We start from the raw sequence: 17,458 nt of genomic DNA on the forward strand, positions 1-17,458 counted from the left end.
GATAACCTTTAAAAGTTCTTTTTAAGGGACTTCCCCAGCTATTAATTATTTTATAAACATGAACCAAATAGCACATCCACACCTCCCAACTGAAAGATGAGATCAATCGCATATTGATCAGATAACACTGGGCAGCCAATAAAAAGGCGGAAAATCAAAAGCACCAGACAGGGGAGTGACTCCATAGACTCAGACACCCCTGCAATCAAATTCACATTTTAAGAAGATGCAAAACACCTCTGTCTTCAAAATATCCCCAAATTTTTACCCTTCACTTCATTCAAAAGGGAAAACTGAAGCAGAATATACACAATGCGGAAAGAGACTGTAACCTGTTAGCTGCTCTGCATCTATATCTGACTTTAAAACTACTCTGTCTAATCACATCTGTCACTGTCAGATCTGAAGCTACCAATCTGAGAGTTAGGAAAGAATGTCTTTGGACTAACTCAGGTGGGAAAGGGGATTATCCACCTTTAAAAACACTTTCAAAATGCAAACCTAAAGCGCAATGACTCGAGAGAGAAGGGTGACCTGGACCCACAGAAGCTGCTGGAGAAATCCTCCAGATATGGGCATTTGTTAACCAAAGAACAGCCTCCTGCCTGAAGATCATTTAAAACTTTCAGGATGCAAACTATTTTGAGCTGTCCACATCTCAAGTTGCAAACTCCGAGAGGAAAGTGCGGCTCAAAGGTGCCTGTTCCACTGACCAGCGGCGCTAAAGTTCTAACAGCTGCAAACACTAAATCTGTGTGTGTTTGCAGGTGGGGGGGGATACGACTGACCTGGTAGGCTCTCTCATAACCACATTTTCCATCCAACACTTCCGTTTGAACTAGAATAATTAAGTGCTGGGGGACCTGGGGTCTAACTATGCAGCTCTGAGCAAGGCCTCAAATTCCCTCATGTCCTAGTTTCCCCATCTGTAAAAAGAAAAAGCTCCTCTATTTTATGGATTTCTTCAAAGAAAATAAATTCCCAAACATGTGTTCCTGGCTGTGGCAGTGGCTACCTAACCCAACAATCTTTTTTTTTTCCTTCCTTCCTTATTAATTCCAAAGGCTACCATGCTATGTTTGAAAAGCAAATTTTGAGAATGTTACACATTAAGAATGATGCTTCTAATGAAAGACAGTTGTTTGGTACTTGCATTCAACAAGATCAAAACTATCATTTGTGTGGATAAAGGAGAGACTACAAAAAGATCTTTTTTTGTCAATTCATGGGGCAATTTACATTCAATTTTTAAACATACAAAATATTCATTAAAGTAAACGCTTTGTCATTTCTTAAATAAAAAGTATTGCCACAACCCAGGTAGGGGAAAACAACTTCCCCTCACTTCTTCCCACTTGGGTTTCTGAAATACTGGGTTAGTGATGATGCGCAATTTCCTAGAACGCTAAGAAAATACCCCCTGACAAGCCTTCGTCCTTAATGAAACAGAAAGAAGTGATTTATGGAAATTTAAATGGAACTAGTGTTAAAGACAAAAACAACACCGGACAGCAGGCCAAAAAAAGAATGCTTCCTCCACTGTGAAGAAACTTCCACAAAACTCCAGGTTGCCTCAAGCTCACTGTCAGGAATGAGGAAGAACACGCTCAGTTTCACTATTAAAAGACTGTGTGTTGTGTGAGTCACTTCAGTCGTGTCCAACTCTTTGTGACCCCATGGACTGCAGCCGCCAGGCTCCTCAGTCCATGGGATTCTCCAGGCAAGAACACTGGAGTGGGTTGCCATGCCCTTTTCCAGATTAAAAGACTGATTTCTCGTTATTCCCCAAAGGAAATGGAACATGGAGAACTAAGGGACTTCAGCTCTTTTATACTTGGCAACCCAGACACACACACACAAACTCAGAACAGCTCAATATATTTCTTAATTCTATCCATACCCCAAAGTGAAGAGGGAAGTACACATATGACTATGTCTAACTAAAAAAAAGAAAGAGAAACTTTACCAAAACCTTTGATGCAATGTCCCTTCGCACCCTATTTTAAATCCAGTCACCACTCAGCTGGCAGCCACCTGCATCTCATCCAATTCTTTCCATGTCACCCTCTCCATCCCCCAGTGAGGGTAAGCCCTGATCATAACTGCTCATTGACCTTGACTACTACAAAATACAAGTGCATTTTTCAGTGAGTCCTAGCCAGTAATGATGCACATATTAGTGTCTTAAAAGAGAGAGCATTTCCTATTATGATGAAAGTTAACACTGGTTCCTAACCCAAATCAAATACAAAGTTTGAGAAAGATTGGCACTTTTCCCCACTAATTTCTAAGTGAATATACATAAAAATTATTCTTTTGCAAAATGATAACTACCTGAATTTGAAAGACCACCAGGGTATCTGAAACCAACGGACAGTGTCATCGTAAGTGTCCTTATAGAAAACTGTTGTTTTCAAAAGTTCCCTAGATCCACCCTAAGTTCCCTTCAGTTTGACAGTTCCCCTTTAGTCTTATAGAGGTTTTTCTTTTGAAGAGTGAATGCCAAAGGAATGTATTTTAGATCCTAGCAAAGCTTCTTCTAACTATTATTTAGAAAACTAAGAATTACTAAGAGAAAAAGACAGAAAACCAAAGTACCCACTAGGCCAATGAAGCAACAGAAATCCAGACCCCACCCCAAGTGATCAGGCAATGATTTGCCCTGACACATCACCTTTGGACCACACTACTTACTCCCTCAAAGGAAGAACAAACATTTATCTAATTTGAATGTACACCAGAGGGTTCCTTTTCATGCGTTATTAATTACTAAGTACCTGTCTCAATTCATTATGCCGTTATGGCCAAATTGACAAAAGAACATTGCAGGCTAACTCTCATAACTTAGAGAAACAGGCCCAATACATTTTTGAACAAAAAAAAATTCCCAGCTACAAACCAGTACGCACAACTCAGCAACACCTTTATGCGGGCACGCCGTTGTTCGGTCACCGAGCCGTGTCTGACTCTTTGCAAGCCCGTCAGCTGCGGCAGGCCAGGCTTCTCTGCCCTTCGCTATCCCCCTGAGTTTGCGCAAACTGAGGTCCACTGAGTCAGTGATGCCATCCAACCGTTTCATCCTCCGTGAGATGGTGTGAGATGATGTGAGCATACTTATAGGAAAATTTTAACATGTGTATCATCAGAAATCACCACTGGTAGTCCAGTGATTAAGGATCCGCCTGCCAATGCAGGGGACATGGGTTCTATCCTCGGTTCAGGAAGTTTTCACACGCCGCAAGGTAATTAATAAACCCTGTGAGTGCCACAACCAGAGCCCGCAAGCTGCGACTGCTGAAGCTGGCACGCCCCAGAGTCGACGCTCCGCAGCAACAGAGACCACCCCAGTAAGAGGCCCGTGAACGGCACCGAGAAAACAGTCCCGTCCACAGCAGCTACAGAAAGCATGCACACGGCGACCAAGGCCCAGCACAGCTAGAAAAGGGTTAAGTGATTGATTAAAATAATCAAAACAAAAATAATAATAATAAATAAATAAACAAAACAAAGCCAAAAAATGTATGCAGAAAAAACGTTAACCGTGATTATCTCTGTACATGATGATTTTCCTCTTATATTTCCAGATTCTTCTAAAATGAACAAAAAATGAAGATAAATTTTAAAAAAACACTGTATCAGACTCTATTAAATCACATATTTTCTGTATGCTAATAGATGTCTCACAGCAGTATTAAAATTGCAAACATTTTTTAAATTATAATTTTGAAAGCTGATGACTGTCAGTATATATACTAAAGAAATTCTGCTTAAAGAGCTTGGTATCAAAAAAAAAAAAAAGAGCTTGGTATCTTTAACTCATAACACCATTCAAGACGCAAAAACTGGCATTCTTTAAATTCATTACGATGAAAAACACAGCTTGGGTGATTTCAAAAAAAACATAGGTATTACAACAGATGAATAAAACTCTTTCCTCTAAAAGAACAAACAAATCTTAACTGTTGAAGAAACCTTGTACAAAATTGAAAAGAACTTCTTGAGGAGGCTTTCATAAAGGTAAAATATGTGTTTAAAAAAAGAAAAGAAAAAAATACAGTTAAACTATCTGCAAACCACAGTCTCATCTACGTCAATACGCAACATTTTAAAACCACACAAAAAGGAAAGGAAATTTTTAGTGCAGCCGGCAGCCCTGCAGCGGGCCTACTGCCGCTGAAGCTAGCCAGACAGCTCGTGCTTCTCTGAAGACTTGGAGCCAGGCCCGCCGAAGCAGAGAGAATACACCTCCAGGTATGTCTTCCTAAATGCTTAATATATTCAGTGTCTTTACGTGGCAGGGAAATCTATGATTTTCAGCGCTTAAACCATGCGAGCCGAAAATGCCAACCTGTAACAAGGGTGCTGTGCAAGGAGGCACCAATGATTAAACTCCAAATAGATTCTCAGTGTGAGCTCCACTGTAATTTTCTTCTACCTGAAGCCCGCACCCATCGCTTTCAGAAAGACGGCTTAATTCACACAACGCTGAATACTGCTTCCTGATGGGTTGGCCTCACTAGTCAGTAACTCGATTTTAAACTGGATGGGTGCAGGCTGGGTCGCAGTCCTTCCCCTCAGGGCACAGCACAGCTCTACAAACACCGTGAGAGGTGATTTCTGGAAAACTCTGCTGTGACTTCTGTAAAGAACAGCCGATGAGTTATCTCACGAGGTTCTAAGCGATGCGCACTCTCAAACAAGGCAACAATAGAAATCTCTTCCTGATTTTGCTGGAATACACCGGGGCATCTCAGATTTCCATAGGCTAATAATTGGTTAAAACAATATATATTCATCAAGCACTCAGTGTTCAAATTCACAATGGAAAACAAAGAATGCTATTCCAGTGTAATTTAACAACTGTTAAATTTCTGATATGACCAAAAATTTTAAATGAGAAGTTTGGGCTTCACTGCAAGCTAGACGGAGGTTCAAGAAAAACAACTGGGAGGCCCTGCATGACTCTCAAGCATTATGGAATGAAGAGTTACACTGTAATTATTTTTAAATAAATTACCCACGGGTGGTCAGTTCCAGATACACAGTACGCTAACTGATCAAAACTAACTAATTCTCTAATCCTTCTCTTTACCACATAGTCACCTATAAAATGAGACTTTACTGTAAAATTGTGTGAGCAACAGGGGCCCTCAAAGAAACGCATTGTGTGTCACGATTATAATGTAACATCTGAAACACAAGCGCCTAGGCCAAAATGCTGGCACCTCTGTAAAGGTGGGAGGTGAGGGCTCGTCTACACCAACACTAGCTTTTGACCCAGAGGACAAAAGTATGTTCAGAATAAATGGTGAATAATTAAATGGTTATCAGCCAAAGTCAGGTCATAAGGAAGTCAGTAAAGCCTAGAGCAGACTTCAGATCTGAAGGGCTTCCTTTGGGCATTTAGGATAGGCAGGATGGGGGCTGGGAAGGACAGAGGCAGAGAGCCTAGAAAATGGCCAACAAGGCGGGACCCTAGTCTGCCCCACCCAGCCAGGGAAGCCTGGCCAACAGCCAGGCGCCAGACCGCTGTGTGATCAAACCCCGAGACCGGACCAAATGCTACCAACAAGGGTTCCCTGCATCCTGGCAGTCCTGTGAGCCCCAAGCCCTATCACAACAAAAAGTACACAGGAAGGAAGGAGGTGCTCCCGGAACAGCAGCGATCCCACCAACTAAACCACCGAGCTGGGGGGGAGACAGTGCAGACGATATGGGGAGACCACGGACAGGAATTCTGAAAGAGCAGCAGGTTGAGGCTTCAAACACAGAACCGACATTTGTTTTTTTAATGTATCTACGGTAAAATGAAACATCAAAACACACAGAGCCTGAATGTCCTTCATTAGTATTGAGGGGGAACATTTAAGAATGAATATTTTCTTTCTGCTCTTTGACATGAAAATTTTTAGACTATAGTTCCTAACAGTAGTAAGCACTTAGTAAAGGTTTGATATTATAATAAAAATAAGACAAGGCATCATATGATACCACTCACATGTGGAATCTGAAAGTAACGGTACAAATGAACCTCTTATAAAACAGAAAGTCACAGACGTAGAAAACATACTCACGGTTACGAAGGATGGGGGGGGTACACTGGGAGACTGGGGCTGATGCAAACGCACTGCTGTGTACAAGACGGGGAACTAACAGGACCCACTGCAAGCGCAGGGGACCCCCCTCAGGGCTCTGTAAGGACTCACAGGGGGAAGATCTAAAGAGAGCCGATGTACGTAGAACGGATTCCCTTCGCTGTACCACCAAAATCAGCACAGCTCTGTAGACCAATAAACGCCACTAAAAGTTATTACTCAAAAAAGTAGCAACGGACACAGCTTCAAAGCGGTTCTGAACATGCTTCTAAGATCAGACTGGCTGGCTGGGAATCCTGGCTCCACAGTTTACCAGCTGTACAGCCTCAAGCTACTCAGCCTCACGGCGCCTCAGCTTTCTCATCCATAAAACAGGGTATAAAGGACCTGTTTTCGGTCCTTTGTATAGCCAATAATATTCCATTGTGCATATGGACCACATGTTCTTTACCCATTCATCTGCCCACGGACATTTAGGCTGCTCCACGCCCTGGCTACCGTAAACAACGCTGCCGTGAAGAGTGGCGTGCATGTGTCTTTTTGAATCATGGTTTTCTCGGAGCATACACCCAACAGTGGGCTCACTGGATCATACACTAGCTCTATTTTTAGTTTTATAAGGTACCTCCATACCCCAGTTTTAAAAAGGTAAGGGAGACAACATCTACATGATAGAAATAATAAAAGGTTAAATAAGTACATGTAAGGTATTTGGCCTGGTACCAGACACAAAGAATGTGTCTTATGACTTTCACTGAGTTTAGTACATAATGATGCTATTGCTGGACTCTCAAGCCCTATCTCAAGTAGGGAAATGGGAAAAACATGTACTCTTTAAATGTGCCTTTAATTTAGAAAGTTTTATATACATCTGCCTCATTCATCCACTTACATATTGTTTCACCCCAAGATGTAACCAATGCATCATTAAATAATTAGGAGAATTAAGATTCAAAAAAGCTTCTAAAGTTTTTGTTTTTTTAAAAGGATGTTTCAGAGAAGTGGCATTCTTAGCCCCTAAAGTTACTGGTTGCTATTTTTAAAAGCTGCACATGAGTTTTTTTCTTGCTAAAACACAAAACCAAACTTCTGATAGATAAATCAAAGGAAGGAAGTTGTTTAATATTCATGAGGAGGGTGCCAGAGCCCTAAGAGCATGAGTTTATGAAGCCAAGTTTATTTAACTTACACTATAAATCATCCAATATTCCAGATTTGGAGGGAACATGACAAGACTCCGCCACTATCACTGATAATCACAGTGGTTCCAAGGGCAGGACTTACACATCTGTCCTTGACTGCCTTGAAACCCACAATGAAAGAAGAAAGAAAAAACCCTCAAGGGCTAAAGTTAGACGTTTTGATACGTCTCTATATATACCTGAGCTTCTCTCCTGAGAACTTTGTAACCAACAGTCATATACCCTTGCCCTAGAAGCCTTTAAAATATAATCCTGGTCAAACTTCTTGCCTACACTGACCAGGAAACATCTACGCAAGCACATAGGAGAGACATATGAAGCAAACCACAAAGCTACTTTAAAACTATCTTGCAGCTACACTTAAAAAAGCAAAAGCAGGAGAAAATAATTTTAATAATATATTTAACCTAATGTATCAAAAATATCACTTCAATATATGTTCAATATAAAAATTACTGACACATTTTACTAACTGCTGCACTGCATGCATAAAATAGCACAATTTTACTCCTTAAGCCCTTGAATGTGATCAGTTCAAACTGACCTGTGCTGTAAGGGCAAAGTACACCCTGGGTTTTAAAATTTTAATGTAAAATGTTGTAAGAATAGTGCGGGGAGTAACTACTCTTTATAATACTTCATACTAAATCTTCTTTAAGACCCAGTGTGTACTTTGCACTTACACCACAGGTCAGTTTGGACGGTCACTTTTCAAGGGCTTCGTGGTCATCTGTGGTTGAACGTTACCAAACCAGACAGGACAGGTCTATACCAACATAATCCAGAACACCAGGCAAAGACCAGATGCTGATCCTACAACTTCTTCTGCTAAAAGGAAAATGAAACTCTGATTGTAAAAATGTTCTGGTACACAACAAAAGGCCTATTATTTAAATGAAAATCTTTTAGATTTTAGTACAATTTTCTGCCCACTCTCACCTCCCCTCTCCACCTAGGTTTCTCCAGCATGAAGAGTTCTATCAACCTGTGAAAACAAAAGCCAGGAAGCCTCATTGAGAGCAAAATTCAGGCTCAACCGCAACCAAACCTTTTTGTTTCCTCTCTCTATTTCTCAGAAATGCAGTTCACTTATCTCCTCTACACACTAACTTCCAACCCAACTGGTTACAAACAAGCTATCAGGATGCACAAGTGTGAAGTCAAAAATATCCCTTCTAGCAGCAACCTATAACGGGATTTCCCAAAATCACAAAATCAGACCATGGAAACCCCAGGCTTCCTTCCTCATAATCGAAGGTGTTCCCACCAATCCACACATCAAGTAACTTCACCAATAAAATTCTAAGAAGCAGAGTGACTGCAACCATGGTTTCGGGAATGCAATTGTGTTTGAAGAAAACAATTTCTAATTTGAATTACTAACTTCCCTTCCCTCTCATTCATTTTTTTTTTTTAACAGATTCTTTGGAGCTTTTTGTCTTTGTTTTGTTCTTTCTGGACGATCATCCCTACTGTCTTGAAGATGACCAACAGTTCTACCCTCTGCCCAGTTTACAGAGACCTGGAGCCATTCACATATTTCTTTTATTTAGTTTTCCTTGTTGGAATTATTGGAAGTTGTTTTGCAACCTGGGCTTTCATACAGAAAAACACTAATCACAGGTGTGTGAGCATATACTTACTTAATTTGCTTACAGCTGATTTCCTGCTCACTCTGGCATTACCGGTGAAAATCACTGTTGACTTGGGCGTCGCACCCTGGAAGCTGAGAATATTCCACTGCCAAGTGACAGCCTGCCTCATCTACATTAATATGTACTTATCAATAATCTTCTTAGCATTCGTTAGCATTGATCGCTGTCTTCAGTTGACATACAGCTGCAAGATTTATCGAATACAAGAACCTGGGTTTGCTAAAATGATATCAGCTGTTGTGTGGCTAATGGTCCTTCTTATAATGGTGCCAAACATGATCATTCCCATCAAAGACATCAAGGAAAAGCCCAACGTGGGCTGCATGGAATTCAAAAAGGAGTTTGGAAGAAACTGGCATTTGCTGACAAATTTCATAAGTGTAGCAATATTCCTCAACTTCTCAGCCATCATCTTAATATCTAACTGCCTTGTAATTCGACAGCTCTACAGAAACAGAGATAATGAAAACTATCCAAACGTGAAGAGAGCCCTCGTCAGTATACTCCTGGTGACCTCAGGCTACATCATCTGCTTTGTTCCTTATCACGCTGTCCGAATCCCATACACGCTCAGCCAGACAGAGGTCATATCTGACTGTTCCACCAGGATTTCACTTTTCAAAGCAAAAGAGGCCACGCTGCTCCTGGCTGTGTCCAACCTGTGTTTCGATCCAATCCTGTACTATCATCTCTCAAAGGCTTTCCGATTAAAGATCACTGAGACGTTTGCTTCCCATAAGGAGTCCAAGGCTCAAAAAGAAAAATCAAGGCCTGAAAACAATGCATAAAATACGGGATTTTTTTCGTGCTATAATTTCTTGCCGCACTAGACAATTAAGTGTACAAACTCCTGGGAAGGAGGGGAAAAAGAGCCTCCGTAAGTAAAAATACAGGCAGAGGGCAAATGCGGCTTGGTTTACTGACAAACTGTTTCTGAACACAAGCCCAACTCTACTCTTGTGGTTGTTGATGCTCCTTAACACAAATGTTTGTACAAAAAACCCAAAAAGCTAAAAAGTCTTCTTGAGCCAATATAAACCCTGCAATATCCTTAAAACCTAAATGAGTTCTATGACACAGAGTCTGAAATACTCATTAGGTATTCATTTAAAGGCCTGGAGCTGACTTCTGAGAGAAATATGCAAAATACTCCCTATGAGTCGCCAGAAAGCCCTTTAGCAACACAGTTAAAAGCCCTTTAGATCACTTTAAAAAAAAAAAAAGGGCAGGTGATTTCTTACCTGAAACCACCTGAGCCTGATTGATTTTTAATCCATCCCTTCAAAAACAGTAACTTTTTGACTCAATGCTCCAATTTTTAACATCTAAGTGTGTCCTGCCACAATAGCCTACAATTTTTTACTTATAAAAAGGTTTGGAAAAACATGGTTTTTGCATGTACTATATATTCTTATTTCTACCTATAGGTTATAAATAAAGATTTTTCTACTGTTAGTAATGACAAATCCAGTGACTTCTGAGTTTGCAGCAGTAAATACCACACCCCATAATATCTTCAAGTGGGGGGGTCGTTAAATTATACTAACTGCTGAAACTGCTGTTTGGGGACTCACATCCAAAGTATGGAAGACTAGCACCAGTCAAACAGTCTTAAAACAGACACGTCGGCTCCGCATCGCAAGGACTGGTTAGAAAGAGATGCGGCATGAGCTCAGCTGAAGTGCGCCTCCCAGGCCCCGAAGGGGAGTCTGGCCCCAGGGGCGGCCAGCCACGCACTGTACGCGTGACCCCACTCTCGGGGTCACAGCCCCTGGTCAAATCCTCTCAGATGCGAGTAAAGCAGAAAGGACTCAGTAGACGGTATTAAATGAAGACTTATTTAGGGAAGGAAGACTAGAACATTTAGATAAGCATATACAAGACTTTGTATTTTTTGTTTGTCTCATTTATAAAAGCCCACATCAAAACAACCAGTAATGCAATTGCATTAGCTGCAATGATTAAGAAATGGTGTTGTTTGAGCAAAAACACGCAGACCCAAGAGAACAGAGTATGGTCAGCAGAGAAGGGCTGAGGAGAAGGATGACACGGGTGATGGGGATCAGCTGTTTGGTGACAAAGGGAGGCTGAGTTTCGGGTGGTGAGCATGCTGCAGGGGATACCGCAGTAGAAATAAAATGTGAAACACCTCTAATGTTATAAATCAACATAACCTCAATAAAAATAAATGATCTCAAAGGATAGGAGGGAGGGAGGAGGGAATAAAGAAGGGAGTGAGAAAGAGAGAAAGAAAAATAAGGAAAGAGGGAAGAAAAGAAACGAAGGAAGGAAGGAAGGAAAAAGAAACGGTGTTCCTGGAAAGTAACAAGTCTGAATTCCAGGCTCATTTTTTAGCTCTGTGCTGAGAACTATTTTCTGACAGCTGAACCTTGGACGACAACTGCCCACAGCGTTGCTACACATTCTCTGAGGGTGTACTGTCTGAGGAGAACAGTAAATGAGAAAATGCACCCCAAAAAGTGCCCATTACACCTCTAACGTGGTAGGCACTGCACCAACCCCAGCTGGCCAGCGGTAACGACAGGAAGCCCTGTCGGTGTCACACGTCTGACACAGGCAGGGTCTAGATGACCCTGGGTGACCTGTGGCAGAGGCGGGCTGAATGCCCAGACACGAGAACCGGGGCATGTCTGACCCAGGGAGGGTCTAGATGACCCTGGGTGACCTGTGGCAGAGGCGGGCTGAAGGCCCAGACACGAGAAGCTGGGCTTGGCGGCCCACTGAGAGCAGAGTCTTACTGATGAGCAGATTAGGATGTCATTCACACAGAAGCATATATGAAACGAGCTTACTTTTCTGAATCTTTTAGTCAAGCTGCCTTTTAGTCTTCTCCTCTTGGCCTTCACTCACTAGAGCCACACTTTAGAGACAGTGGGGGCGGGGGTGGTAGAAAATGAACTCTTTGTTTTTAAATCATATCCTTGTATTCTCCCCATGTGCATAACAGGCTAGGCAGACTCACCACAGCTCCCACAATGGCAAGTTTCACTAGCATACGCTTTTATTTCCCCTTTTCTGATGGTTTAGTCTAAATCACACTCACAGTAAAGGTGCTTCTAGACAACTGGCAATAGAAGGCTATTAAAAAACTCTATCCTATAATGTCAAATTTCTAGCAGCTCTTTTATGAATTCGCATCGCAGCTGAATTACGTCATAGCCCATCAGGAGACTTGCTCACTCATTCACGCTCTTTCCTCTAAGGAAGAGGACAGCCTTGAGAACGTTAAATGCTGGGAACAGCGGTGTCACCACGGGTCACATGAATTCACACACGTGACCGAAGGAAGAAGCGCATGCGCACGCAGCCCCTGCTCTCACACACCCACACACACCCGGGGAGGCCTGCAGAGCGCAGCTCGCCCAAGAGAAGCGAGCAGAACCCTCAACCAGCCTGAGCCATTTTCACGTTTCTGCCATACCTGCTTCCTTTCCCCTATTTTTTCCAAATACACATTTGGGGATAATTTAAAATTTACAGATAAAGTAAAAAGATAGTACAGACAGTTCCCATATATTCTTCATCTAGTTTACCCTAGAGCTAAAGCCTTATGTACCATGGTATATTTGCCAAAACCAGGACATTAACACCAGCACAGCAGTTCAACTCTAGACTTCAATATGAAATCTTTTTGGCTAGTTTAAAACAAATCAGACATCATGATAGTTCACCCATGAATTCTTCAAGATATATCTCTAAAATATCAAGCTACTCTTCCTGCTGCCCTAAATACACTGTGAAGTTGTTCCAATACGTGGAAAATGAGTGATGCTCACAGGTAGCAGATGAAAAATACTGGTATATTCAAGCAGTGATGAAAAAGACACAATTTTAGTTACTTTCAATATAGTCCCGAACATAGGATAATTAACAAGGGGTTCTTAATTGTTAACAAGAAAAAAAATATATGTGGGTGTAGTGATTTTGAAAGTCATTTCAGAGAATGTTCAAAAATAACCAAAAAATAAACAAATTTAAGAAACCATTTAGCCTAGAGAGCAAAACTCCTGAAAGGTATCCAGGAAATAATATAATATGCACCTCACAAATACATTTTTTTAAAAGAATAGTAGTAATAATAGTCTTCTATTTTAAAAAATGACTCAATGAAATAAGTTAAAATAAAATTCCATGAAAAAGGATGGTGAACCTAAGAATTTAAAAAATTTTTTTTTATAAATTGTGACCCAATTTTCATTTTCCCTTCAAAATAAAGCACATCACTTGTTATGATTCAAACACCAAATTTCCCAGCAACCATTTCCCATGTGCTATCATCTGGTTCTTAAAGTCAACAGGTAGAAATCCAAGTCCATCACATATATGACCTCTTCTATGGAGCAGGAGTCGATTTTTCAACCAGATCCCTCCTCCCATCTTTCTTCTTTCAGAGTAGTAGAAGCGCTCTGGGAACGTCAAATGGTTCACTTTTCAGTGGATACTTGGGTTTTTACTCAAGTTATTTCACTTATTCTGGGGCTTGTCATTTCACAGACATTTGTCTCCCTGTCTTTTTCATCTTTTCTGTGCTCAAAAGTTCTTACTCATCTGTATAATGCCAAAAGTACCTACCACAATACAGTGCACATAAAAGCTACTTAGTGAGTTTCAAATTGAAGTAGGAAAATACATTCGGACATCATTTGCAGTGACTCAGATGCTCTTAGTACAAGTATACTAAAATGGAAATTTTTGCTAAACCTAGCCAGTCAGTAGTACGATACCACAAATGTGGGCTACAGGAGCAGACAAGTCACATGGTAAGAACCATGACAGACAAAAGAAGGTAGTGAATACAAAAACTCACCTCTTTCATATGCAGTACTCAGGCAAGCAGCTGAATAATCAACGACCCTACAATGAAAGGATCAGCTTGCCGGCTGACACGCGACTTACCAGAGGTATGGGAAAATGGGTTGCATACTGCAGGTGTCGTAGGAGGTCATAATTAGATGGAAAAATCAACTCCCTTGGTTTTTCTCTCTTCAACAGCTTCTCACCATTAACTGACATTCTTCTGCCCAGAGAAGGGTTGGCATTCTCACAGGACTCTCCAGGCATGGGAGAAAAAATCTAAGTCATGTAAAACAAATGTTGGAGACTGTAAATGAAAGAGCAAAACCAAAGCGCACAACTTCAAACACACAAGACACTCATAATACCATATCTTTTCCTTATTTAACCATTAGCAAAACAATGAACTGTGTGAATTTCCACAAATTTCATCTTCAGATCGGGAGTATCATCCCCCGCTCCAAAGATGAGAGCGTGGCAACCACACATACAGGTCAGAAATGTGCACGGCTCCACTCCCCAGAGGACCAGAGACAAAACTAGACTCATAACTAAGTGTCTTCCTCATAGGGCTACATTCCTACAAAAACATATACAAAGAAATAATTCATTTACAAAGCTCATGAACAACAGATGCAAAAGTTTTAGTCTGTACCCCAACCAACATGGGCTTTCATAAAGAGTTAGTTACACCCTGAGATCCCTGAGGAAGAACACGTTGTAATTATACCAAGATAAAGTAGAAGAATGTACAACAAGTCCAGAGCCAGGAAAGCTGTTATTTAGAAGTTGAACACACATCCAGCAAACCAACATGGCCTGTCCTGATGAAATGATATTCATGGATTCCTGAGAGATAATGAGCTCTAACAAAGGAGTCACGATCAGCCACAGAGGATGAGAGTGTTTTAATTTACCGGAGGAGGCAATGCAGCCAAAATTGAGGATGAACTGAAATGAGACAGCTGGTGAGATGATGAACTGTGGCCTGGGGTGGAATCCATCCCAGAGAAAGACATTCACATCACAAGTACAGAGGTCATGCCAATACACAAGGCAGGGGCAGAAGGAGGAGACAGCTGGGGATAGAGGTGGGGAAGGAGGGGTTCATGGTCAATAAGAATTTGAAGGTTGAACCTACTGGAAATTCCGAACCAAAGTCAGTTTTAAAGTCATTCTTGTCTACTTCATCAAAAATATTAGCAGTTCCTGAGTCAATGCCCATATGCGCCATAATAGTCTGTTCCTGATAATTGCCAGAGAAAGAAAGTCACATTATAAATTTTGTAGTTCATTAAGAAGCTGAAGCTAAAACATAACAGTGACATTAAGTCATCTTTTGTCTCTTTTCCCCTCAGTGTGTTTCTCCTCAATAAAAGAAAAGGAAGTTAAGATTCACGCTGCTTTACAAAGTCAAGTTCTTCGTCCTCATGATAAAAAAGACTTAACTTCCGTGCTATTTCAAGGAAAAATTACACAAACTTCCTGATTAAAAACAAACTGACCGTAATTTCCTTCTTGGGGCTATTCCCAGTCACATGCTCACCAACTCGCCTTAGTAAGAAAAATCTAAGAGTGTATTTAACATACAAGACACCTTGATGTCCAAAAACAGGAAACAAAAAAGAGAGGGAGAGAGAAACATGGAAAAAGCATAAGCAGGTAAACTAATTTCATGTTTTACTCCAACTTTTTTTCACTGTGGACAAATTTAGAAACAAAAGTATTCATATTAAAAAAGTAATTTTCAAAAATCTTTATAAGAATATAAACTATAAATCCACGTGTGCAATTTTAAAGGCACATTTTTAAATTACAAAGATAGCCGTTACTGTAAAATATCATAACAGCATATGCTGAAACTCTCACAGGACCAATATGAGGCTTTATTTTTCAGAAACTGTCATAATCTCTAACAATTTTCTATTATTTCCCATCACCAACTTCATGTTTTTGGCCTTGAAAAGTCCTATAAGTATCTGAAACAACGTTCAAAATATCAGAAAATTGGCAGGAAATGATAAAGTCATACTCACACCATAAAGTAAATTGCTGAAAAGAGCAATTCTACATTTGATAGATTAAATTTGCAATTAATTGAAATGAAAATATGATCTGTTATGACTAAAACATACATATAGAAGAGCAATATAAGTATAAAAGAGCGATATAAGTAATGAGACACTGGGGGAAAGATGCTACTTAGAATAACAACAGTCATGACGTCAGGGCCAAAACAAGTCCAAATTTGAGGCTAAACATTAAAGTAAAACTGGAGATTAGAAATACATAGAATTGGAAGCACATAATCCCAATTCACGGAAAAATGTGAGGGCCTATCAAATCTTTTCAGTTTCAGCATACCCGAAAGAAAAGTCTAGAATGTATAAATTATAGTCTAAATTTCTTGTGTCAGTGAGAAGCAGCGATAAATGAGCTTTGGAACAAGAGAGCACAGCTGGAAAGCCATCCCCCTCCCGCCAGCACCGCTCAGACCCAGGGGCGGCCCTCCCCCAGGACCCTACCTCCATCTTCCTGGCGTGCTCCTTTGGGTAGTGCTCGTCTGGATTCTCCCCTGCTGGCGAGCGCGGCCGCGTGGAGGCGGTGACAGACAGGTCTCCCCGGGAGATGAGCGTGCACATGTAGGCGTCGTGGGAGAAGACGTCGTGCCGGATGAACTCACAGAACAGCAGCACCAGGTTCACGAACTCCACCTTCTCACACTCGCTGTTTGGGTCCGCTGCGAGGGAACAGAGCCAGTCAAGAATTCAGGGTCCCTGACTGAGGGGGCGGGGGGCAGAGAGTAAAGACAATGACTGAGGCTTAACATGTTCGCTATTCTTCCTATTCTCTTTTTTTTTAATAAAGGATTTACTGGAAAATCTGCTAACGGTTCGAGCTTTCAGCGCAGAACCAGCACACCAGTTCTGTTCCCACTGTACCTGCAAAACACTCTCCAGCGTTCTAAGCACCATCTCAAAATTAAAGGTAGTGGTCCCTGGCAAATGAACGGCCATTCATGTAATCATGTAAACACACAAAATTTCAGGTAAGGAAGAAAAAAAAGCAGGGCTAGATTACTCTCCTCTGATTTACTTTTATAACTGCTATGATTCATGATTCATAACTCTCTGTTCTACTGTGAGCGTCTGTATACTAGGGGGAGGCGGGCGGTGGGGGTGAGAGTGGTGCACGTTTTCAAAGGGGACTTCACAACAGAACATTAATTCAGATGGCATTTGAGAAAAGCCAGGGAGTGGAATCCACTGAAAAGGACAAGGAACAATGCAATAAAAAGGGCCCCAAGATGAAGCTCTGCCATCTTTTAAAATTCGTAAGTAAGCTATTTGACTTATGACTTTTAGTATTGCATCTACACTCTCAAACTCTGTATCTGTACCTTTGAGATAAGGTCTAAAATGATTAAACTACTAAGACTAAACCTACAAAGCTCAGGCCCTGGAACCATCACACTCAAACACTGAGAAAGATGAGAGATGGGCCCAGGGAACAATAAACTCAGCGCCCTAAATCTTAAGCCTGTATGTTTATTCTTGCCCACCTCCAAACTCAATGGTGAAAGTAAACTCTTCAGAGAAGAAGAGCTTTCCCTGACAGAGCAATAAACAGAATCCAGAGCAAGTCAGCAACAGGAGGAAGAACTTTTTCCCAAAGAAAGAACAGGAATGGG

General features: G+C 41.1%; 2 protein-coding genes across 3 annotated transcripts in view; one reads left to right on the plus strand and one right to left on the minus strand.

Moving 5' to 3' along the window:
* MED12L (mediator complex subunit 12L) overlaps positions 1-17,458 on the minus strand; it is a 343,991-nt gene that overhangs the window by 221,057 nt on the left and 105,476 nt on the right. For both annotated transcript variants that reach the window (XR_010664265.1, XM_065943498.1), the window contains exons 14-15: positions 16,293-16,507; positions 13,870-14,046 (exon numbers count right to left, since the gene is read on the minus strand). Coding sequence is in view for 1 of the 2 variants with exons in the window: in XM_065943498.1 (XP_065799570.1) it covers positions 13,870-14,046; positions 16,293-16,507 (392 nt within the window). In the remaining variant the exon portion in view is untranslated. The remainder of the gene's footprint in view (positions 1-13,869; positions 14,047-16,292; positions 16,508-17,458) is intronic.
* Positions 4,149-10,302, plus strand: GPR171 (G protein-coupled receptor 171). The gene is made up of 2 exons (XM_065943516.1): positions 4,149-4,251; positions 8,718-10,302. The coding sequence occupies exon 2, from the start codon at positions 8,781-8,783 to the stop codon at positions 9,738-9,740; it is 960 nt and encodes a 319-aa protein (XP_065799588.1). The 5' UTR covers positions 4,149-4,251; positions 8,718-8,780; the 3' UTR covers positions 9,741-10,302.

This window comes from Muntiacus reevesi, chromosome 8, assembly GCF_963930625.1.
Source record: "Muntiacus reevesi chromosome 8, mMunRee1.1, whole genome shotgun sequence".
Taxonomy (NCBI): domain Eukaryota; kingdom Metazoa; phylum Chordata; class Mammalia; order Artiodactyla; family Cervidae; genus Muntiacus; species Muntiacus reevesi.